General features: G+C 41.3%; 1 protein-coding gene across 3 annotated transcripts in view; it reads right to left on the bottom strand.

Annotated features, from left to right (window-relative positions):
• The window catches only part of mgat4b (alpha-1,3-mannosyl-glycoprotein 4-beta-N-acetylglucosaminyltransferase B), a 233,648-nt gene that overhangs the window by 62,957 nt on the left and 144,334 nt on the right, over nucleotides 1–26,357 (bottom strand). For all 3 annotated transcript variants that reach the window (XM_048543637.2, XM_048543635.2, XM_048543636.2), the window contains exon 5: nucleotides 7,947–7,993. In XM_048543637.2, coding sequence (XP_048399594.1) covers nucleotides 7,947–7,993 — 47 coding nt within the window. The remainder of the gene's footprint in view (nucleotides 1–7,946; nucleotides 7,994–26,357) is intronic.

Genomic DNA, 26,357 nt, shown 5'->3' on the forward strand with positions numbered 1-26,357 from the left:
CCAAAAGGCCTTTGATAAGGTGCCTCACGGGAGGCTGCTGAGCAAGTTGAGGGCCCATGGTGTTCGAGGTGAGCTACTGGCTTGGACTGAGGATTGGCTGTCTGACAAAAGGCAGAGAGTTGGGATAAAAGGCTCTTTTTCAGAATGGGAGCTGGTGACAAGTGGTTCAGTATTGGGGCTGCAGCTGTTCACTATATATTAATGATCTGGATGAAGGGACTGGGGGCATTCTGGCGAAGTGTGCCAATGATATGAAGATAGGTGGCCAGGCAGGTAGTATTAAGGAGGTGGGGAGGCTGCAGAAAGATTTAGACATTTGAGAGTGGTCCAGGAAATGGCTGATGAAATTCAACATGAGCAAATGTGAGGTTTTGCACTTTGGAAAAAAGAAAACAGGCAAGGACTATTTTCTAAATGGTGAGAAAATTCATAAAGCTGAAGTACAAAGGGATCTGGGAGTGTTGGCCAGGATTCTCTAAAAGTTAACTTGCAGGTAGAGTCCGTGATTAAGAAAGCAAATGTAATGTCGTCGTTTATCTCAAGAGGGTTGGAATATAAAAGCAGTGATGTGCTTCTGAGAATTTATAAAGCTCTAGTTAGGCCCCATTTAGAATACTGTGTCCAATTTCAGACCCCACACCTCAGAAAGGACATACTGGTGCTGGAGCGTGTCCAGCAGAGATTCACACGGATGATCCCTGGAATGGTAGGTTTAACATATGATGAATGGCTAAGGATCCTGGGATTGTATTCATTAGAGTTTAGAAGGTTATGGGGAAATCTAATAGAAACTTACCAGATCATGTATGGTTTAGAAGGGGTGGACGCTAAGAAGTTGTTTCTGTTAGGTGAGGAGACTAGGACTCGTGGGCACAGCCTTAGAATTAGAGGGGGTAAATTTAGAACAGAAATGGGGAGACCTTTCTTCAGCCAGAGAGTGGCAGACCTGGGGAATTCATTGCCACGGAGCTCAGTGGAGGCGGGACATAAAATGTCTTCAAGGCAGAGATCGACAAATTCTTGATCTCACAACGAATCAAGGGCTACAGGGAGAGTGCAGGGAAGTGGAGTTGAAATGCCCATCAGCCATGATTTAAATGGCAGAATGGGCTCAATGGGCCGAATGGCCTTACTTCCACTCCTATGTCTTATGGTCTTAAGGTCCAACAAAATTAAAAAAATGAAATTGTATTTAGTGATCTCTTTATTTGGGAATAGTTTGGCAAAGTTGATTCATTGGGGTTATGGATTCCACAGGAAGTGTTACAAGGGGAGTGACACCTTATTTTTAAACCCTCTAGTTTTAGGTTCTCTCCTCAGTGTTAAAATCATTTCCACAACCACCATCTTAAGACCGCTCAGGGCCTTTCATGTTTCAATCATTTCACATCTAACTATTCTAATATCCAGTGGATACAAACCCAACCAGTCCAACCTCCAATTTGACTATGTAATCTCTTGAACCAGTGAAGATGCAGCCATTAAAGGTAGAAAGATTAAAATTGGGGATGCACAAGAGGACAGAAGTGGGTAAGTGCAGAGAGTTTGGGCTAGTTGAGGCTTCAGAGTTGGTTCAGGGACACCACAGAGGAACATAAAAACAAGGGTGAGAATTTTTAAAAATTCAGGACTCCATTAGCTGCATTGCACAATGGTTTTTTTCCACTGAAAGAAATAAGAGCAAAAGAAAAACTATAAGTATTTAATATCCTTCACAGATACTGATCTTACACATTCAAACATTTTCTGGTTTTAAATTAAATTTCAGCACGGCAGCACCACTAGCAAAAATGCCATTATTTCCCTCCCTTTGTTGTCCTTTGAGAAGATTCTGGTGGGCTATCATTCTTGAGCTACTTCAGTCCATATGGTGAAGGTGCTCCCACTGTGAGCATTTCAGGATTGTTTTGCTGACCAACAATTAAGGGATGACTCATTTACTCATCCCTCCAAGCTGGAGTGATGTGTGCAGTTCTGATACACTTTAGATCCTAGTCCTCCCAGTGAGTGGAGAATGCAAGCTTTGGAGGTGACAAGCTACTTCAATCCATCCAATAGATGGCACACTCTGCAGTCATGATACACTAGTAGTTAAGAGAATAAATGTTTAAAGCAGACAGTGGCTTCCAATTTAGGAATATTACTGAAACTGTACCATTCAATATAGCATGGCACTCCTTTCAGTTTTTCACAACACCCACTAATGAAACCAGGCTCTTTCTTGCATCTGCAGTTCCCATTATCTCTTTCTTCCACTTTCATCCAGCCATCACAAAACAACTTTTGAGTCTCCTGAAAGACACCAAACTGTCACTAAATCAATTTAAGCTTTCCAACTCCATAGCCTGAAAACAGAATCCAAGACAGCAAGTTGAACGCTGAGTCTCTTGCAAAAACATTGCATTTCTCCATTTAATATGGAACTTAAGAACTAGGTGCAGTAGGCGGCCATCAGGCCCCTCGAGCCTGCCTCGCCATTCAATAAGATCATGGCTGATCGTTTTGACAGTCAGCTCCACTTACCCACCCAGTCACCATAATCCTTAATTCCTTTACTGTTCAAAAAGGTATCTAGTCCTTAAAAACATTCAGCGAGGTAGCTTCAACCGCTTCACTGGGCAGGAAATTCTACAGATTCACAACCTTTCCTGACCTCTGTTGTACTTTAATGACTGTCGTAAATGGACAAGGACTTCAGTTGCAGAGGCACAGGGAAAAAGATTAGAGATGAAAAGTGGAACGATAAGGTGCAGTGAGAACCATTTCATCTGCTTATTATTTCAGAACATTTGCAGCACAGATGGTTAGATCATTAGACTGTTTTGTTTTAGTACTGCAGACGGAGGTCTGCAATAAACATTGGCAATGTCTATACGTTGACCCAGATTTCTTCTTTTTTGGAAAAGCATTCTCAAAAGAGGTAAGGATTAATGCTTACAATTAAGGTGCAGTTCACTAGCACACTCCAAATGGAAAATATGGTAAAGTCAAACTCCTGTTGTTTATCTAATGTCTCAAGAATAGGAAATGTTGATTGCTGAAATATCCTGCAACTAAATTAAACATGGTCTTAGGCTTTCCAATGGGCAAGTATGTCAACAGAGAAGACTAGTAGTGACAAAAATAATAAAAGACAAAACCAAAATGCATCATTACTTAGTGCCAATCTCTTGCTTTTTCATCATACTTTTGCATTTTTTAAACCTCAAATAATCAGCTTATGACCTCTGGAATAAATAAGTATGCTCTGATAGCCAGTACAGGGATATGGTTGCAGGCAATGTAGACTGGAACTGAAAGGGTATGTGATATTTGGGGAAAACGGGATACAAAGAAAAGGGGAGTGGGACGGCTCTCTTAATTAATGATGGTAGCAGCATATCAGAGAGAGATGATTCAAATTCAGGAAACTGGGACATAGAAGCAGTTTGGATAGAAAAGAAGAATGACAAAAAGAAGAAATCACTTTTGGGAGTCGGGGGCCCCCCCTATAACAGTAACCAAATGGCAGGAGTAAAATGGAAAAAGTACTGGAATCATGAACTGGGAAATTAGGTGGACAAAGGTTGGCTAGATGAGGAGCTTGTTGAATGTGAGAGGTAGTTGCTCAGAACAGCACATTCTAGCAAACCAGGGATCAGGTTACAATTGACCTGGTATTGTGCAACAAGATAGGATTTTAATTACCTGGCAGTGAAGATGTTATGATCAATGCTATCTGGGACATGTTTGCAATTTACATTCAGTTTAAAGGAGAGACATGTGGGTCCAAGACTAGTACTTTAAACTTTAGGAAAGGAAATAAAGAAGGCAGAGCAGGCTAAAAGAAAACAGCTTAAGGATTCAATGATGACAATGCCATTAAGTGTCAAGGTGATGGTTAGATTCTCTCTTACTTGACATGGCCATGGCCTGGCACTATTACTTGGGTCTTGTGGATGTCACTCATTGGGCCTGCATTTAATGCCCTTTCGTAGATACCCTCGAGAAGATGGTGGTGAATTGCCACTTTTCAGACCAAGCTTGAACATTGTCCACATCTTGTTACTGAAACAGTCTATGTCCAAATGTATGAGGAATAGCAAATGGTGCTGAACATTGCACAAGCATCAGTGAACATCCCCGCTTCTGACTTTATAATTGAGGTAAGGTCATTGATGAAGCAGCTGAAGATTGTTGGATTTCGGACAGCACCCTGAGGAACTCCTTACAGTGATGTCCTGGAGCTGAGATGACTTTCTCCAACAATCACACCTTATGTGCCAAGTGTAACTCCAACCAGTGGAGCATTTTCCCAATTCCCATTGCTTCTAGTTTTGCTTTGCTTCCTTAATGCCAAATTTGGTCAGAGGCACCTGGATGTCAGGCACAGTCATTTTCACCTTACCTCTGGAATTCAGCTCCTACATCCAATAAACTAAAGTGGTAAAGAGGTCAGGAACCCAGTTTACCTGATGGAACCTAAATCGAGTGTTTATGGGCAGGTTATTACTAAGCAAGAGCTGCTTGAAAGCACTGCTGTTGACACCTTCCAACAGTTCACAGTTCCACCTACCACAATGTTTGCAGCTATTGGAGACCAATCACTTCAATAGGATATCAACTCAGGAATTCCTCAAAGTGTTCTAAGTTCAGGAATCTTCAGCCATTTTGTCAAAGACTTGCCTTTCAATGCAAAAAAGTAGAGTGGATAATCATTGATATTAACCATTCAAAGCTTTTTAAGATAGTGAAGCAGTCTAAACCCATTTGCAGCAAGATTTGGTCAGTATTCGAGACCGGTCTTAGAAGTGTCAAGTGATATTCACACCATACAAGTGCCAGACAATGGTCTCCTGCAAAAAGACAAAGTCTAACCATACCCTGGCAGAAATTAAATAACACTTGCAGAGATGAACCCCTTGCTACCTACATCCTTGAGTTACCGTTGACCAGAAGCTTATCTGGACCAGCAATATAATAGCTCAGGCCACAATTAGATCACAGGCTATGAATTCTGCATTGAAAGGCAAGTCTTCAACAAAATGGCTAAAGATTCCTGGACTTAGAACATCATGAGGAATTCCTGAGGTGATATCCTATCAAAATGATTGGCCTCCAATAGCTACAAACATCTTCCATTGTGCTAGGTGGAAAATTTTACCACTGATTCTCATTAACTTCAATTTTGCTAGCACTTGATGTCACGCTAGGTTAGACCAATTTGACCAATTACTGAAGTTATTAAAATTCAACAACCCTCTCCTGTGGTTTTACAGTTGCCGCTATCAAAATACTTAACAAAAACTGATTCAAAATAGATTTTCAGGCCTCACAGAATCAGGGCTGATCTCCAAACCATTCTGTTATAATGATTATGTAAATGGGTATAATTTCGACAACTGTGCATCCAGATTGTTAGAGACCATTTGTAAGGTCATTGAGAAAATGATGCTATGGTCAAAGAACAAAAAAAAAGGTTTCTGATACAAGATGCCCTCAACCAACTTGCTAGACCCCTTTGATAGCATCATTTGAAGCATCCGGATTACAGTGTGATACAGTCCCTGTATTTAAAACAGGGATATACTGGCATTGCAGGCTGTTCAAAAATGATTCACTGAGTTGACTCCTCAGATGAAGCAGTTGATTTTCAAAAATTCACAATTCCAGAGTGTACCAAAGTGCTCCAAAGATAATAGCATACTTATTGAAATTTGTCACCCTTGTAATGTAGTAAACAGAGCTGTCAACTTGCACATATCAAGCTCATACATGGGATTCATGTTCAACAATCTGATGACTGAACTATCACATATATCTTTGAATAGTGCAGTGGGGTCTTTGTTGTCTCGGTTTAATGTTTTTAGCTGGAGGCGCCTTGTTTTAACAGCTCCAGCACTTCTGACAGTATCTGTTTGTGAGACACAAGTCAAATTCCGACTGAAATTTACAGCTACTGCTCACATCAAAGCAGCCTAGTAAGCTGGTGGCTTGAAATTCCATACATTTCTCCATGCATATAAAACTGCCACTGGCGGGCGGTAGGTCCCAGAAGCAACTTCCAGTGAGTCCAATTTTAAGCCCCCTGCCTGTCTGCCAATCGAACCCAATGGCAGTGTAAAGTACAGCCCAGTCTCTGATGATTTTCAGATGTGGGGACTTCATCGTATACCCATACACAGGAGAATTCTACATCTGACACATCTGTTAACAATTTTGGGGCTAAAATAATATTCCTATTTAGATTTTTATGCTGATCATTCCCACAGTGCCGCATTGGGAGTGCCACACCGGATTATGGAATCAAGCAACTTGAGTGGAGCTCAAATACATGACTTTCTGTTTAACAGAAGAGAGTGCACCCGAGGTGACAGGACCAAATTCTCAAACTATCATGGGGCTGTCCTATGTTTCTAAAAAAAACATGATTAGCAAACTGGGCAAGTATTCTTTACAGTTTTTGATAATGAAAGGTGATCTCATTGAAACCTACAAAATAAAGAAAGGATAGATAAAGCAGATGAGGTAAGATGTTTTCCCTGTGTGGGAAATCAAATAATGGTCACTATTCAAAAATAAGAAGAATGCCTTTTAGAACTGATATTGGGAGAATTTGTTTTACTCAGAGGCGGCTATCTTTGTGATTCTCTTGCCCAGAGGTCCATAGAAGCTCAATGTTCAAGTATATTTAAAACAGAGGTTAATAAATCTTTGACTATCAACAGTGTAAATATCATGGAGATAATGTGGCTCAAAAGGTACTGAAGCATTTGATCAGTTATGATCATATTAAATAGTACATCAGGTATGACAAGCTAAATAGCCTACACCTGTTTCAGTGAGAGGTTAGGCTATGCATCAATGTTGTGAATGTACTTCAATCTACTTTCTACATGTGGGTTGACCAGCGTAAACTAATTAAAACAAAAAGTTACTTCAGCCCCAAAACTATTAACTGATGAATCAATTCTAAAATTCACCAACATGTGGTGTGCAATAAAAACCCAACATCCGAGGTTTCCCACAGACTGTGTGACTCAACTTGTATTTCAGAGCTCACTCAATCCTCACAGATCAAAACAAGCAATTTATTTTCTCATCATCTTCTGCATTCAACACCAATGAGTTTTCAGAATTCCTTGACAATTTTCCCTACTTTAATGACTAGTCAAATGAGACTGCCAGAAGGGGGCATTCAGGCTATTGCATTTAAACTAGGTCTTTGCAAGAATTGTCCAATTGGTCTCAAACCTCTGCATCCTTTTCAAATATACATTCAATTCTTCATCTGGAATTTACTACTGAATCTATTACCTATTCTTTAAGGCGGCACATAAGGATCATTGCTCCTGGGTCTTGCGCGAAAATGGAGAGAACTGGTCACTCCAGACAGTGGAAAATTGTTACCAAGCCCAAGTAATCACTGTCGATGATTTGCACTTCTAACCACACCCTTCAATCCGCTCCCTCTTCCCCTCTGGAAATGAATTTGCTACTGAACCATTAAAGGTGTTTCATTAAAGCACTAAAACTAACTGCAGCAAATCTCATGTCAATAAAATTAATTCCAATGTTCAGTACATTGAAAATGATGGGGATAAACTGACTTTCTTTTCCTCATTCATTGACAACTGACTTTGGGTGTAAACCAGGATGGCTGTTATCATCAACTGAAATCAGTTTCACCCGCTCCCAATGTTTCCATTCATTTCTGGAGTTTGGATGCTTAAAAGCAAACATTAATTATTTAACAACTTCTAATTAAGCATAATAACAATGAAAGGCTAACAACAGTTCCTCCTTCGTGATCTTTATTTTGTCTGTCACTGTGCAATATTGAACAATACCAATTTATGTTGGCTTTAACTTAGGAAAATATTAACAGAAACACAAATTATTTGAGTCAAGAAAATCCATCATTTCCAGACTGTCAACAGACAGGTTAAAAAATGAAAATTACTTACAAACTTTTGAGATTTTCCGCAACACCATTTACATATGCTAAATCTGTCTGCAAAAGAAAAATGTAAGAACAAAGTAAGTGATTGAGCATTCACAGGAAGTTTAAGCAGAAATGCTAGATTTGGCTTGTTTTGATATCACAGGAGTCAGCATCACATCACATGTTCTCAAGTCACAGGATATTATTCTCTCTTTCCAACCCCTCGATAGTCGATTAGAAAGAAGGAATCGGCTAGCATTTTAGTGATTGTATGCAACGTAGGAAAAAAACAAAAAACAGAGATGGTTTTAATCAAGAACTAAAGTTTCAGAACAAGAGGCTTGATGTTTAGCATTGAGAGGGGGAGAAATGTTGCCATTCCAGATAGGGTTGCAAATCTTTGGAATTCAATATTCCAGAGGAGTGTCACTGCGCAACTGATGTGTACATTCAAGACTGAGAATGATAGATATTTGAATACGAAACCATATTGTGAGGAAATTCTTTCGGAATGGCAGAACAGGCTCAATGGATTTTGTTTAGAAGGCAAGGCTCTAAGTTTCATATTTCAACTCTAAATTTACAGCTACTTAATTTATAACAAGTCAGTGATGCATTTACACCAACCCGAAACTATCCCAGCAATTTAGAAGGATTCAAATTAACATGATAACTCTCTGACCCAGAAATATCTTGAATTACCCGTTTAGAAATGATCTAAAATTTTTGTTTGAAATACTGCTCAAATAAGATATTGTTGCTTTTTGCATTATTATTAACAACGGTTTCTAGCCACCGAACTATACCTGGTCAGACAGGAGGGAGTGACGAGTTTCCAAAATACACTGAGTTGCCGAGTATTTCATAAAAACTTAATTTGACAGCAAACTAGACACCGCATACAATAATCATAATCTCAACCAATGAGAGGCCTGATCCCTCCAGAATGATTGTCACTTTGGGCATGTCGTGATGCAGAAAGATTAGTCTATTTGCACCCTCAACAGACAGCACACAAAATAAAAGGCACGCTAGTGGACAAAAATAGATTTCTGAAAGTGGGAAAGAAAAAAGAAATCATCTGAGAAATAGAATAATGGACTATTCTGTTCAATTGCAAACTAAAACCTCCATATTTTCAACCACATGGTACAGCAATCATACTGAAACTTACTTGGTTAGATTTTCAAATAGCTGCAGGGAAACAGCTGTGGAATAAACTAATGATAAACAGGATGGCTAAAATATCATGAATAAAAGTAGCTTCCGACTGACTGTGTGGTTATTAATTTCCATTGTGATGAAACTGACCCTGTGATCTCCTGCTTGCTCCATTCTGCAAGACATCAGCAAACCCCGCCATGGCTGTGTTTTCTTTTGAGAATCACAATGTTGAGCTAGCTTCCACATCCATGAAGCACTCGATGAGGGTGGTCTATTCAATTAGTTTTCTATTTCAAAATGCTGTTGCACTTACGATGCAATGTGGTACAGGATCAGGGCAGAGGTGTTGGGATGTTGGGTTCCTGACCTTGAATTTTAAGTTCAAGTGGCCAACCAACATTTTGCTTCCCCCACCAATAAGGAATGACAACAACAACTTGATTTATACACAATTAACTTAATATTAAGAAGTATTCCAAAGCCTATGCTGGTGGTTCATCGAATAAAAATTGCTACTGAACCATGCCAGCAGATATTAGGACTGGCAAATCAAACTTGCTCACAGGGACAGAGGCAGAAATTTTCAGAAGCTTTTGAGGCACAGTGGTTGAGGAACTTAGAACGCAACAGCTGACAACACAATAGTGAAGCGGTAAATATCTCGGCTGCACGACTGATCAGAATTAAGGGTCAGCAATGTGGTCAGGTGGTGGATCTGATAGAAGCTCTTTTATTGTGTAACTCGATGCCAAATGATGAGATTGGGTTCAAGATCAATACAGTATTAGACCACAAGTAGACAAGAACTAGGAGAAGAAATTGGCAAGTCAGCCTCTCAAGCCTGCTTTGCCATTTAATGAAATCATGCTGGTCGCATCTCAACCTCCCTTCCACTTTTCTGCTCACTCTCAATCATTCAATCCATTAATTTTGAGGAGATAGACAGATAATCAGTGTCCCTACATCCACTGCACTTTGGGGTACTGAATTCCAAAGATTCGTGACCCCTTACGCAAGGGTCTGTCTTAGGGCCAAATTATTCATGTTATTTATTAACAACTGGGACATTGGACAGAAAGCCATATATCCAAATTTGCTGATGACACAAAAGTTAGACAGCACTGGAGACAGTGTAGATGATAGCATAAAATTACAAAGGGAAATTGATAGACTAAGTGAATCCATTAAGACTGGGCAGATGGGAGTTTAATGCAAGGAAGTATGAGGTTATCCATTCTGGACTGAGAAAGGATTGATCAAGGTACTTTCTAGATGGTATGAAGTTAAATACAATGGACGTCCAAAGACACTTAAGATTCAGGTGTATAGATCTTGAAAATGCCATGAACAGGTGCAGAAGATAATCAAGAAAGCAAATGGAATATTGGCCTTTATATATTGAGGATTGGAGTAATGATGCAGAAGTTATGCTGTGGCTCTACAAAACCCTGGTTAGATACCACTCAGACTACTGTGAGCATATCAGGGTAGCATAGCTTAGGAAAAGTATATTGGCCTTGAAGGAGTACAACATAGGCTGACATGAACAATAACGGGGCTTCATGGTTATCAGGAGAGATTACACATAATAAACCTGTTTTCGCTAGAATCTAGAAGGATGAAGGGTGATCTGATCAAAACCTTCACGATAATAAGGGGAAAAAAATGGGCATTTAAAGATAAACTATTTCCACTGGTGGGGATTCTAAAACTGGGGAGGTGGGGGGGGGCATAATCTGAAAATTAGGCCAAAACATGCAGGGGAGATGTTACATAAGAACTTGGAGCAGTAGTAGGCCATCCAGCCCTTCGAGCCTGCTCCTCCATTCAATAAGATCATGGCTGATCTCTTCGTGGACTCGGATCCACTTACCCGTGCTCTCACCATATCCCTTAATTCCTTTATTGTTCAAAAAAACCATCTACCTTAGCTTTAAAAACATTTACTGAAGTGGCATCAACCACTTCACTGGGCAAGGAATTCCATAGATTAACTACCCTCTGAGTTAAGCAACACTTCTACATACAAAGGAGGTAGATGTTTGGAACTTTCTTCCACGTAGGCAGCAGATGCTGGACGTTTTGTTAATTTTAAAGCCAAGATAGATTTTTTTTTTGTTAAGCAAAGGTATTAAAGGGAAATGGGCCAGGGGCAAGTGTATGGAGTTAGGCCATAGATCAGCCACAATCTCATTGAATAGCAAAATAGGCAAAGGGCTGAATGGCCTACTTCTGTTTTCATGTTCTTTGAAGAAGTACCACTTCTTCATCCGTTTTAAATATGCTACCCGTTGTCCTAAAACGATCACCTCTCATTCTAAATTGCCTCAAAAGGGAAAACAACCGCTTGACATCTGCATTGTCAATTCCCCTTTAGCCCCTTGTATACCTCGATTCTACATCGTCTCATTCGCTAAACTCGAGTGTATAGGTCTAAGCTTTGCAAATTCTCTTCACAAAACAAACCACTCATCTCTGCAATCAATCCAGCGAATCTCCCCTGAACTGCCTCCAATGCAACCACATCCCTCAAGTAAAAAGGACCAAAACTCTTACAGTAATACTGCAGTCTCTCTACTGCAGTTGCATCAACACTTCCCTAATTGTATGCTCCATTTCTTTAGCAATAAATGCCAAAATACACTTTGCCATATTACCTTGTGTGCTTACATTCTAGTTTTCTGAGATTCATGTATGAAGGCACCAAGATCCCTCAGTCCTGAAACACTAAAGTTTCTTGATCTTAACCCCCCTTGCATTTTATTCCTGTAGAGATACAATTGTTTTTAGATTTCTCTGGGCATTCAATGAGACTTTCTGATTGCCTTCTGTAGCTGTCAATTTTAATTATCTATAAAATGACCTTGGCATCCTCCTAAGATACAGCATAATACCTGACCTTTTTATCTTAGATTTTACAATGTACTTTACAGAACTGCAAATTATTTCAATCATGAGATGGCAACATTCTAAGCAACGATAAATGCTGGTTCAGATCTATTAACCACAACATGACTCAAAGTCAACACTATCTGTTCCTTGAAATGTTTTTCCTCTCTTGGTTTTGCAGAGTTAATCCAATGACACTGCAACATTTTGAGTTGGTTTTCTTCTTGTATCAGTACAACAATTCTCACCTCAGTCACACTCCATGATCATTTAATTTCTTGACTTTACCAGTTAATTTTGTATTTTCCTATTAGATTAGAGCATGATAAATATGGAAGGACAAAAGCCCATTTGTCCAACAACTACACACTAAATTATCATGGACTCTATCATCCACTTGATCTTCCCCCATAACCACATAAATATTAAAGGATTAAGTTGAAGTATTAAAGTCAACACCAAAAAAAGAGATTTTTGTACAAATACTTCTTGATCCCTAAAAATTAAATAAAGCAATCTTCATCTGTTGTCAAATACACATGCTGTTATTCTGATTACAGTGGATTATAACATTATATGCTGGCAGCCAAGTCAAATCAGATTTCCTATCCCTGAATTCACAACACAGTAAAAGGAAATTATTCAATGACCCTCAAAATTAATCCCAATGATTCTTAACCAGACTTTTTGAACAATCAATACCAGATTTCTTTAATAATTGATACCAGACACTGGGTTAAGTTTAAACAAAAGATTTAACAATTTATTAATACAGTAGCTCTAACAGACCAAAGCTAAAACACAAGGCAATCTAATTAATGTCTAGGATTTAAACCTATTTTTTGATTCTAGCCCCCAATTTCGCAGACAAACAACCAGAGATAAGGCATAAATAGAAAGAGGGGAAAAATATAACTGGCCAAGTTATTTAAGCAGACTCCATGATCTATAACATTATAAGTAAATGGGATTGTATAGCTGTGATCAGAGATAATGGGAGCTGCAGAATCCCAGATAACAAAGTGTGTAGCTGGATGAACACAGCAGGCCAAGCAGCATCTCAGGAGCACAAAAGCTGACATTTCAGGCCTAGACCCTTCTTCAGAGAGCTCTCTGATGAAGGGTCTAGGCCCGAAACGTTAGCTTTTGTGCTCCTGAGATGCTGCTTGGCCTGCTGTGTTCATCCAGCTACACACTTTGTTATCTGGGATTGTATAGTGCTTAGTTTCGGAAGAGACAGTGCATGCTGATAGCTTCCAGTAGGCTCCGAGGAATATTCAATTAATTCTTATAACTGAGATTCTACTTTCTCAACTTGCAATAAATTGATAATGAGAGGACAACCAAGGAGCAATCAAATCGCCATCCTATAGCTGTGATAGCAAAATCCTTCTGACTTAAACACAGCTAAAAGGTCAAACTTCAGTTTCTCTTTTTAGATTGGTTGTCTGTCTGAGGCCCCATTTAACATATGTCATCTGTTTGAGTATGATGCCTCTCCAGAACTGAAACATCTATACAGCATTCTTTGAATAAGAATCAACCTGAAATTAACTGCTGGGTATGGGTTGATTAACAGATACCTTTTTTTAAAATTCTAACACAAGCTCAGAGCCCGCAGGTTACCTTCGGCTCTCAACTCTCAGTTCACAGCAACAAACCAAAAGCTATTTTTAAAAACGTAAATAGGGTCTCAATCATTTGCTTATCCACTACGTGTAAAACTTTTATTACATAGATATTCCATATGGAATTATTACAGATTGTTCAGTGATTTAATCTAAAGTTTTTTTTAAAGCAACAGCACGGACAAAAACAGTGGAGAATTTCATCCTAACTTAAGTTTTTCATGCTATCGTTCAGCACAATATCAGCCTTTAGTTTATAAGCATTTCATCTTTGCGTTGGTGCAAAAGGTGAAATGTCTCCTGTGTGTGAACAGACCAAACGTCTGCTACATTACTTTTTCATTAAATGAAACAGGCAACTAAGTTCTTACACTTTACGTGGACTTTGTCCACACTACAAAACAAACATTAAGTCACAATGTAAACCAACATCCAAACTTTTCAGTGACTGTTCATCAGTAACAATTCAGATTAAAAGCAAAGGCACCCTTGAAAGGTTTCATGTTTATTCATGAAAGGGGTGTGTGGGTAGGCATTGGGCGAGGGGGGGATAGAGTGGGAAAAGTGTCATGGTGAGGCACTTCTGCTCTTCCAACCCATTAAAACGTGAGAATTAGAAGATTGCACTGCTCACCCCAAGCCATCTGAGCTACTGAATAAGACGATGGATGATCTGACTGTTACCTCAACTCCACTTTGCTGTCTGCCCTCTTTAACATTTGACCCTCTTATCGATCAAAAACTAACTTAGTTTTGAATAGCTACTAGGCCACAATATCTAATGAGGAATTCCAACACAAACAAGTCTCAAGGAAATAAAACTCATCTCAATCTTAAATGAGACATTCTAGGTTTTAAACAGTGTCCACTGGTTCTAGGTTCTCCGATAAGGCAGAACATCTTCTCAGCAACCACTTGGGATAGTCCCCTCAGGGTCTGCTGTGTCTCAATCAGATCACCTTCCTTCCTTATAAACACTTGTGTTTTATTGCATCCTGTTCGACCAATCATTCTTCGGAAGCTAATTCATTCATCCAGGATAGAAGTACCTGCACTCTCGTTTATTTGACCGAGAAAATGCAAACTTGAACATTTTATATTAAAACCATCCAAAAAAATTAGTTTTTTTAACTTTGTGAAATAAGTACTCATCATGACCCACTTTTCCTATTCTTATTAAAGAAAACACACCTGTGGTCTGGTGACTCATGACCTCTAGGATTGTTACAGAAATATTGGCGCTTAGAATTTGAATTAGATTTCAATGTCACATGTACTCCAATACAGAAGTACGTGAGTACTGTGGAAAGAGTAAAATGTTGCCATTGCTGGTGCTGTCTTAGGTACGAAGGTACCTACATACAAAATCTTAGGTACATACTTAAAAAAAAAGACACAAATTTAGAAGTTAGGCATTGTAGTCCATCTTAGTATACAGTAGAAAAAGAAATAAGAGTTAAAATTTCAACAGTCTTTCTTAATTGCTCAGCCATGCTGAGCTTGCACTCCCTGAAAGAGCTGTCTCCTCCACTTTGGCCTGCTCTCCAAAAGACCTTTGGCTGCCTGTTCTCACTGCCCCCACAGATGCTGGGAACCTCTGACACTGCCATGTTGGGCTCGCTCTTCCTGCATTGGGCTTGATCTCTGATGTAAAAGTCACCGCTCTGGCCCCCTAACCAATGCCACACTCCAGGCCCAACAAAGCCACAGGCCATCATCACCACTGCCTCCAAAACTGAGGTCTCTCAAGTTTTCACATGACAATGGATTAAAAACTCGAAATGTGGAAGCCAAGTTTAAACCTAGCTGGGCTCTTGCAAAATTGAAGACTGCAGAGCTGGAACAGAGCGTAGTCATGCAGCGGTCAAACCTCCTGCCAAAATCAGACAGGTGTAGAACTGCCTGGCCAGGTGCTAACAGCCACATTGGTTCAGAATGAACCATTCTTTACTCTTCTAGTGTACCGGCTTTGTAAGAAGAAGGTTACACAGAGTTGGTGGACCTAGTTCAATAGGTGGCCAGACGCATAACATGACAACGTCAACACTCAACAGTTGAAGGTTGAAAACCATGTTCTGCAATCTCCAGATATGGAAAGTAATCACCTCACTGAATCTTGCTGCCCCACCCACTGGACACCGGCCGCAGAATCTTTGAGAAAGGCATGAAGAGGGCGATAAAAGGGGAAATCTGGCACACCAGCTCTCTCTGCCTTTCTCAATGGTGCCAGAGAGCACCTTCCACTGGCAGCCGAGCTACATAGCACCTTCAGAGAAAGTAAGGTGTAGAGCTGGATGAACACAGCAGGCCAAGCAGCATCAGAGGAGCAGGAAAGCTGACGTTTCGGGCCTAGACCCTTCTAGGCCTGAAACGTCAGCTTTCCTGCTCCTCTGATGCTGCTTGGCCTGCTGTGTTCTTCCAGCTCTACACCTTGTTATTTCAGAATCTCCATGCATCTGCAGTTGCTACTATCTCAGCACCTTCAGGTGTTTTACCTCGTGGTGAGCATCAAACTGACCAGACATAGAAGGCCAGCTCAGTAAGATGACGCAAAGACCAGAGTATGCTCAAGAGAAGAGGGGAAGCCCAATTAGTGACTGCAGATGCTGAAACAGGATCCAATTCCGAAAGACCAAGGAACAGCCTGTTCTAGTCTTAATGAAAGGTATTACCTGTCTTTTCAGACAAATGGTTCAAATATAGCAGTAGGGACCTGTGGATGTGTGCAATGAGTCCTCAGAAGCATGTGTCAGAAGTAGATATTAGTGTAAATTTGAGACTGTTTACTGAAGACCCCTCTGAACAGTTTGACAGAGTTTAATTGAAGTACAATAGAAGAGTCTGATAAGTATTGTTTTCCTTGAGAAAGTGCTCAATAATTGGTGTTGTAACTTCCCCTCAATCTTTTCCACTTTGTCTACCTCACCACATAATGCAACCGATTTAAAAGGATTGCTTCAAACTGGTCATGGCTAGTCAGGGTGCAAGTAATCACTCTACAACATTGGTGGGCCCGATTCAGACGTACCTGAAAGGATACTCTGGTAAATCTGACCCCACCAAAAAGGAAAAGGTAACCAACCAGAAATTGGGCAGAATAAGGTGCTTCCATCTTAACTCACACAAACTGTAGATTTTAGACACAAGCCCTTACACACTACGGCCAGTGGTAGGAATTGGAAGGAAACCCTAGCAACATCTTGAACTAAGAAGTGGCCCAAGTGGGTAAAATTTTGCGATAATTAGCATGGTGTCTGGAATCCAAGGACCAGAATTCTGGGTGGAATTTAATAAGTGTTTAGGGCAGTGTGCTCCTCACGCAGTTAAAAGTCATAGCCATGGCTAGTTGCATGAAACAGCTCCACCAATATCTTAACTTTACAAGAAACGTCCAGAAAGTGAGGCAGACGAAATAGTTAGCACCACATGAGGAGTTCAGAAGCAGCTGGGGACAGGTAGACAGAGATCCTCAGGCTTATTGAAAATTAAGAGGATGCTACGTTGGAATTAGAAAGGATGAATTTCAACTCCAGAAGTAGTGGCACTGTAGGCGATTAAACCACAGAAACATGAGACAGTTTCAGGCCCAGGTTCAGAAAGCCTACCAGCTGCAGCAGCGGCGATCGGGATTGCGACGCTGTCCGAAGAAACACCGCCGAGCTTCCAGAGCAGTGTAAATATCTGCAAGGGTCAATCGGGATCTTGTCACCAAACCAGTAAAATAAATAAAGCCCTCTCTACCCACCATTCAAACTGCCAGAGCAAGACTCAGAGAGTGAAATCATTACCGTTGTACAAAAGGGCCTTCAGCACTGTGGGAGCCCCAGGGGACAGCACCCACATTTCAGACAAGGAAGATATAGTGGAGGCAGTGCATAGGCATGCCACCCTCAGCAGTGAATGGGAACCCCCATGCCCCCTGCACACACCTCCATCACCTGCTCCCATCTCAGTGCAGCCTCCTGTCTTGATAGAACCTCCCACCCTGATGAAACGCGAACCCCTATTCCCACGAGAGAGAAACGCAGCGAGGAAGAGTGAGAAAGAAAACATTTTCTGAAGCAAGGTCTAGGCCTGAAGCGTCGGCCTTCCTGCTCCTCTGATACTGCTTGGCCTGCTGTGTTCATCCAGCTCTACACCTTGTTATCTCAGATTCTCCAGCATCGGCAGTTCCTACTATCTCTGAGAAAACCGAGTTAGTATTTCAGATCAGATATGGCTCTTCAGAACTGTAAGGGGGTGGGAAATGTAGGTCTGTATGCTGTTGACAGAAGTGGAGGAAGAGCAAATGGAACAGATTGTGAGAGTGCCCAGAGCAAAAGACAAAGGCAGTACTAATGGTGACAAAGGAATGATTGAGATGTAAAATAGGTGTAAATATGCTCAGAGATAGTAGGAACTGCAGATGCTGGAGAATCTGAGATAACGAGTTGTAGAGCTGGATGAACACAACTGGCCAAGTAGCATCAGAAGAGCAGGAAGGCTGATGTTTTGGGCCTAGACCTTTCTTCAGAGGCTTTACACTTTGTTATGTCTGTAAATAAGCTCAGTTGAGTAGACCCATTTTCTCACTTATCATGTACATCTATTTTATATCATTTCCATTTCCTTCATCTTTTGTTCTGGGCATGTTCTGCATCTGTTCCATGCTCCTCTTAAATTTCTAGTTCTGACTAAGTGTCATGTTGAAACATATACTGTTTCTTTCTCCACAGATGGTGCCAGACCTCAGCTTCCCCAGTATTTTCCGTTTTCATTCCTAAACTTTTTTTGATTGACATTTTTGTTTGTGTGTCAGCTGCCCACCACAGGGTTATACTTCAGCATTAGCAATCAGCTTCCCATGATGACAATGGCAAACAAACTCTGACAAATCATGGACGACTAATTGTGTTTCTTTTTATACAGCTTCTCAAATTGACCCTTTCTTGTTTGTAGATAACTTGGAAGCACCAATACTTTTCTGACGCGGTGGATATGGGTACAATTACAACTTCAGAAAGTCATTTGGATGGATATATGACTAGGAAAGGTTGAGGGATGTGGGCTCACAGCAGGCAGCAGGGCTAGTTAAGTTTGAGATTATGTTCAGCATGGACTGGTTGAACATCTGTTTCTGTGCTGTATGACTCCAGGACTCCAAAGCGAACCAAGCTCGTTATCACAGGTGAAGTCATTTTAAAGCCAAAAGGAAGAAAAAAAAAGGCTGGGATAAGGTGGTGTAGAGCTGGATGAACACAGCAGGCCAAGCAGCATCAGAAGAACAGGAAGGCTGATGTTTCAGGCCTAGACTCTTCTTCAGAAAAAGACAAGTCCTGTTTAAATTAAATGCATAGAAAATTGTCCCACATAAAACTCATGAATTCAGCCAGTCAGATGGTAGAATCTGAGATTTATTACTTTACATGATCTGCTGCTAGTAAAGTTATATAAAGCTCTAGTCAGGTCCCATCTGGAGTCCTGCAAACCACATCTCAGGAAGAATGTAGGCCAGAACGCCAGAATGAAACTAGGGCTTAGTAATCTGGTCAGGATGGTTACACAGTGGTCCAATTTGGCAGTCTCAGGTTCTGCTGACCCTTCTTTTACGAAATGCGTCTACATTCTGGCCCTTTTCTGTATGCACGAGGTCAAAGTCAAAGTCAATCTCTAACATTAGCTTTTTGCCTAAACAAGACCAAGAAGTGGCTGAATATTAACAGGTGTGAAGCTGGATGAACAAGGCAGGCCAAGCAGCATCTTAGGAGCACAAAAGCTGACGTTTCGGGCCTAGGCCCTTCATCTAGGCCCGAAATGTCAGCTTTTGTGCTCCTAAGATGCTGCTTGGCCTGCTGTGTTCATCCAGCTTCACACTTTGTTATCTTAGATTCTCCAGCATCTGCAGTTCCCATCATCTCTGAATATTAACAGCTGTCAGCTCTGGTGTAATGGTTCCTACTACTGTTCTGAATGAGAAGCAGCTCTTCATCACTGACAGAACTTAAAAACAAAATGAAACTAAAACCACATCCTTCTCCTCTTAACACACACAACATAGAAATATAAATTAAAGTTACATACTGTTCTGTCTACTTTAGAATCCAACTTTCCAAATCATAACATAATATGAATCATCACAAAGTGTATTAACACAAATTATTTACATTGCTATAATATCACAAACTTGTACATGTGTGCTGACTGATGTTACTGTCCATTACAAAACTGCAACTGAATGACTCTCTTGCTCTGAAAGAGAATTATGTATGTATTTGTCACATGCCATTATGTCACGTAACTGTCTAAAAGATACTCTACTGGTCTGATCTGCAAAACATAGTAGTCCTGCCCTCCCCGAGGAGGGGTGGCAGCAATGCACCTAGACTAATGTGGGACCCAGGCCAAAAAGGTGGGCATTGGTGGTGGGAGTGTTGGTTTGGACTGGGGCGAGGGGTGGGGAAGAACCTCTCTCTCACATACACTTGCACACACGCCCACCTTCAAAAGGACTTACACTCTGTTTGTTTGAAAGATGACATTTAAAATACCTAAGATAATTTATAAACTATAAATGCTATAAATTCCTCAGACAAACACACCCTTGTGACCCATAGCATCTGTGATCCTGGTAACTTTACTTATGGTTAGAAAAACGAAATAACGAAATCATTTAATGGAGAGTGGATTTATTTTTAACGAGTTTTGAGACTTATTTTTAAGTCAGATTTATTTCTTAGAAAATTCAGTCATGTTTTGAAGCTCAATGGATGGATCTTAGGTTAAAGAGATTGTAAACAAATGGGCCTGACCAATGAGCAAACGAACATTCATTCAAGGAAGTATCCCCTGGTTGGAGAAGCTAAAAATCCACTAACACATTAATTGTTCATTTAAAGGAGAACATTTGAAACTTGTATCTGGCTGGCTTGTATCCAGATAATCAGAACATGTACATACGGAGTTCATTATTTGTATGGATACATATTCAGGGAGCTAAATATACTTTAGCCATTCAGGTACAGCAACTTCACGTTTAACTATTTCAGAGTAAAGAATCACAGACAAGAACTAAAAAGGAAGGTGGCTGTGAAGGAGAAGGAGAAGTCAAGTGCACAAGAGATCAGTTGGCTGGAGAGACAATGATCTACAAAGAGCAAATAAAAATCCTCTTTTTCCTGTGATTTTCCTTCTAGTTTGATGCAATTTGTGAATATATTTTAATGTCAGTTATTTCAGAGCTTTATATTGAAAACATTGCACTTGGGTTGATCTGTGTGTGTATGAGGGAATTTAATGATTAACTTCCCAGCATTTCTGTCTCTATGATTTTATTTTTTAAAAAACTAGTATGAGAGGGACAATAACAGGAATTCGTTTGCATTGGACAGAGTAAACAGTGAGTGTAAGGATTGTTTTCTGTTAAGAAGACCTGAGAATTGTTATTTTTCATTTTGAAGAGGTCCTGGTGGAAGTTAAATGTGTGGAACAGATTTTCCTGAAGAAAGGAGATAATTCACAACTGTTAGGAAATAGGTTACCTCAGTGTAAAGATTTTAGTTTGAAAGTTCTGGACCAATATACTTGGTTAGAATCCTCAAAGGCTTATTTGAAATTGAGAAAGTCTAAACTCAGTTGTGAGACTAAATCAAGGCAGGAACTGTAAGAAATGGTTAAATCATTAGGTGTTATAGAAAGGCAAAATCTCTCTGGTATTTGAGTACTATAATGTTGCAACAGGATAGAAGGAATTGTATTTTTAACTGAGTGTTTTTAAATCAATAGCGTTCCATATAAACAGCTTAGTTCATTCCATTTTATGTTTTCTTTTATGCAATATTGTTTTTATTGTTTAAAAACAAGTCTGCAATTTTGTATGTTTGTATTTCAGTGAAAGACTACCTTGTTAAATTAAAAGAAAGATACCACAAAGCCAGATTTCAGTCTGGTCTAGCAATAACATCAGCTCAGATAATAACACCAATCCTTTCTACATAAGGCAGCAAACTGTTACTCCCCTCCAAAAACCAGTATCCCTCAAATCCCTAATACTGCCACATTCAGTGAAATGGTTCAAGGTCTTACAAAATCTAAGGATTTCCTCTTCAGAAATTTCTGCATGTTTTTGGCCCAGAGATATCCTCTCCATGGCGCACAAACCCAAAAACTGTGTTCCTTCAAATCCCCGATCCTCTGTCCTCAAAACCATCTTGCCAAATTCTGAAACTTGCTTCTCAGTCAATAGACCCCCATGAAGTAGTCCTGTGCCAAGAAATTCATCTCATGTACTACCAATTCTTGCTGTCCTTTTCCAGTGCTCCCCTGAAACACCAGTTTGCGTAAATCATCTAACTTTAACAATAGGAAACATTTCATACACGCACACACAAAAGACAAGGTTAGTCACTGTGTGGATCTCAATTACAGCTTCAAATGCAAAAAGCTAAATGTTTTGAAACTAACAGTCAGCTTTGAGTAAAGCAGGCCAAGCAGTTTCACACAGTGTTATCTCAGATTCTCCAGCATCGGTAGTTCCTACTATCCGTGACAACTTTGAGTAAAGCCTTGTTTTGCAACTATTGCTCTCAATGTTTTTTCTCTAATTCTCTCCAGAGCCCACCACAACCTACTGACTTCTGTTGCAGTAGCAGGTGCCTCTGTGCAAACTATAGGTAAACTGTATGAAAGGCTGACTCTACAGTTCTAATGATGGCAGCAACCCAACAATTCTGTAAATGACTGTAACCCTGCAGAGTTGTGTTTATAGTTGTGTGCGAACTTTAAGTGACAAGAACAAACAAAAAGCATCAATTAAAGCATGACCTTCATATAACAAAAGCAGCATTTACCGAAGTCTTTAATCCCCCACATACCCCTTTCAATTGTTTCACAAAGGCTCTAATCTGAATCTAAATGAACTCCTGTTGCTTTTGAAAATTTTGTATTTGTATATTTTTCCTCATTTGCTGGTAACAAAGACTGGTATCTTTGGGTGGCACAGTGATTCAGGTGGTTAGCAGTGCGGCCTCACAGCATCAGGGATCCTAGTTCAATTCCAGCCTTGGGAGACTGTGGAGTTTGCACATTCTCCCCGCATCTGTGTGCATTTCCACCGGGACTTCTGGTTTCCTCCCAATGTCCCAAAGACGTGTGGGTTAGGTGGATTGGCTATGCTAAATTTCCCTATAGTGTTCCAGGATGTGCAGGGTAGGTAGATTAGCTATTGTAAATGCTGGCGTTATGGGGATAGGGTATGGGGTAGGAGGGGAGAGTGTTGGGTCTGGGTGAGAAGCTCTTCAGAGGGTTGGCTCAGACTCAATGGGTCAAATAACCTCTTTCCTCACTCTGTAAGGAGTCTAATGATTCTATAGACCAGTCTTGGGCAGCAGCATAAAACCGGAAGTAGCAAATTAGCAGATAATAAAATGTGAGGCTGGATGAACACAGCAGACCCAGCAGCATCTCAGGAGCACAAAAGCTGACGTTTCGGGCCTAGACCCTTCATCAGAGAGGGGGATGGGGTGAGGGTTCTGGAATAAATAGGGAGAGAGGGGGAGGCGGACCGAAGATGGAGAGAAAAGAAGATAGGTGGAGAGGAGAGTATAGGTGGGGAGGTAGGGAGGGGATAGGTCAGTCCAGGGAAGATGGACAGGTCAAGGAGGTGGCATGAGGTTGGTAGGTAGGAGATGGAGGTGCGGCTTGGGGTGGGAGGAAGGGATGGGTGAGAGGAAGAACAGGTTAGGGAGGCAGAGACAGGTTGGACTGGTTTTGGGATGCAGTGGGGGGAGGGTACGAACTGGGCTGGTTTTGGGATGCGGTGGGGGAAGGGGAGATTTTGAAACTGGTGAAGTCCACATTGATGCCATTAGGCTGCAGGGTTCCCAGGCGGAATATATGAGTTGCTGTTCCTGCAACCTTCGGGTGGCATCATTGTGGCACTGCAGGAGGCCCATGATGGACATGTCATCTAAAGAATGGGAGGAGGAGTGGAAATGGTTTGCGACTGGGAGGTGCAGTTGTTTGTTGCGAACTGAGCGGAGGTGTTCTGCAAAGCGGTCCCCAAGCCTCCGCTTGGTTTCCCCAATGTAGAGGAAGCCACACCGGGTGCAGTGGATGCAGTATACCACATTGGCAGATGTGCAGGTGAACCTCTGCTTAATGTGGAATGTCATCTTGGGGCCTGGGATAGGGGTGAGTTCACCTGGGCCATCTCCAGCACATCCCTCACCTTCCTGGACCCCTCAGTCTCCATCTCAGGCAGCCAGCTTGTAACTGATGTCCATTTCAAGCCCACCGACTCCCACAGCTACCTAGAATACACCTCCACCCACCCACCGTCCTGCAAAAATTCCATCCCCTATTCCCAATTCCTCCGCCTCCGCCGCATCTGCTCCCACGACAAGACAATCCACTCCCGCACATCCCAGATGTCCAAGTTCTTCAAGGACCGCAACTTTCCCCCCACAGTGATCGAGAACGCCCTTGACCACGTCTCCCGTATTTCCCGCAACACATCCCTCACACTCTGCCCCCGCCACAACCGCCAAAAGAGAATCCCCCTCGTTCTCACACACCACCCCACCAACCTCTGGATACAACGCATCATCCTCCGACACTTCGGCCATCTGCAATCCGACCCCACCACCCAAGACATTTTTCCATCCCCACCCCTGTCTGCTTTCCGGAGAGACCACTCTCTCAGTGACTCCTTTGTTCGCTCCACACTGCCCTCCAACCCCACCACACCCGGCACCTTCCCCTGCAACCGCAGGAAATGCTACACTTGCCCCCACACCTCCTCCCTCACCCCTATCCCAGGCCCCAAGATGACATTCCACATTAAGCAGAGGTTCACCTGCACATCTGCCAATGTGGTATACTGCATCCACTGCACCCGGTGTGGCTTCCTCTACATTGGGGAAACCAAGCGGAGGCTTGGGGACCGCTTTGCTGAACGCCTCTGCTCGGTTCGCAACAAACAACTGCACCTCCCAGTCGCAAACCATTTCCACTCCCCCTCCCATTCTTTAGATGACATGTCCATCATGGGCCTCCTGCAGTGCCACAATGATGCCACCCGAAGGTTGCAGGAACAGCAACTCATATTCCGCTTGGGAACCCTGCAGCCCAATGGTATCAATGTGGACTTCACCAGCTTCAAAATCTCCCCTACCCCCAACGCATCCCAAAACCAGCCCAGCTCGTCCCCTCCACCCACTGCATCCCAAAACCAGTCCAACCTGTCTCTGCCTCCCTAACCTGTTCTTCCTCTCACCTATCCCTTCCTCCCACCCCAAGCCGCACCTCCATCTCCTACCTACCAACCTCATCCCACCTCCTTGACCTGTCCGTCTTCCCTGGACTGACCTATCCCCTCCCGACCTCCCCACCTATACTCTCCTCTCCACCTATCTTCTTTTCTCTCCATCTTCGGTCCGCCTCCCCTTCTCTCCCTATTTATTCCAGAACCCTCACCCCATCCCCCTCTCTGATGAAGGGTCTAGGCCCAAAACATCAGCTTTTGTGCTCCCGAGATGCTGCTGGGCCTGCTGTGTTGATCCAGCCTCACATTTTATTATCTTGGATTCTCCAGCATCTGCAGTTCCCATTATCACTGTAGCAAATTAGCAGCCTATTTTGCACTTTGCCCCATTTTCTATTACACGGACTTCGTTAGTAGTAAATCGTAGGAAATTCCTCATTCACCGGAATCCATTATGCCTAACCTCATAAAAGAAAACCTTTTTACCCCAGCCTACTTTAAAGCCAATGCTTTTGCCAAAGCTCTGATGAAGAATCACCTACACTTAAACAAAACTTGTTCTCTCTCCGCAGATTCTACCTGACCTGTTGTGATTTCCAGTGTTTTTTTTGTTAAGATGTTGTTACTTATGAGAGAATTTTTGGAGAAAGCAAATGCTAATGCTATGGCATTAACTTAATCCTATTTGTTTTGTTTAATTAGTACTACTGACAATAATTTTGTGCTTTACTTAAAGCACTAAATCTTGTGATATATTTCAACTAGTTAAATGACTAGGTATTCACATTTCTCCTTCAACGTTAACCACTCTAACCAGACCTTAAAAACATTAACTTACTGATTCAAACATCTGGTCTCAGAGGGTCTTTTGACCTTTTAGTGACTTAAGTCATTGAATTTGTGATTCATATTGCAACTGAAATGTTGCTTTTTCCATCTCTTTATTATAACACCAACAACTGTGAAATCTAATCCATATTTAATATTTGCGACTCAAAATTTCTGTGTCCACTTAACACAACAGCACATTTAATCCAGTTACTATAGGTAATTTTCAAGGCTATTCCAAGGTGAAAGCCCTTCACTTGCTTAGTTGACTTAATCCATGAGTTGAACAGCCTTACATGCTGTTGAAAACACTGAAGCAGAAAACAAGTCCAGGATTTCATAAAATTATCCTACTGAGGCATGACAGCTACCCAGCAATTTGAACAGAAATGTCAAATCTGTCTTCAACACACATCCACAAAGGGCTTTGGAGTCTAAAATCTCCAAATCACACTTGAACCAGTTTGTTTCAGTGATTTCAAAGAGGGAGAAACTAAGAGGAGGAGATGCAAATGGAATGATCAGCCATAAATTGTTACTTAGACCTGCATTTTCAATTTTTGTGAAATCACAGCAAACTTCATGAAAGTGACTTGTATTTTGATAGCGAATTTCACAATCCTGGGACATCCTATCACACTTTACAGGCAGTAGAGTATAGTTTTTGTGGTTGCGTAGGAAATCT

This window comes from Stegostoma tigrinum, chromosome 13 (genome assembly GCF_030684315.1).
Source record: "Stegostoma tigrinum isolate sSteTig4 chromosome 13, sSteTig4.hap1, whole genome shotgun sequence".
Taxonomy (NCBI): Eukaryota; Metazoa; Chordata; class Chondrichthyes; order Orectolobiformes; family Stegostomatidae; genus Stegostoma; species Stegostoma tigrinum.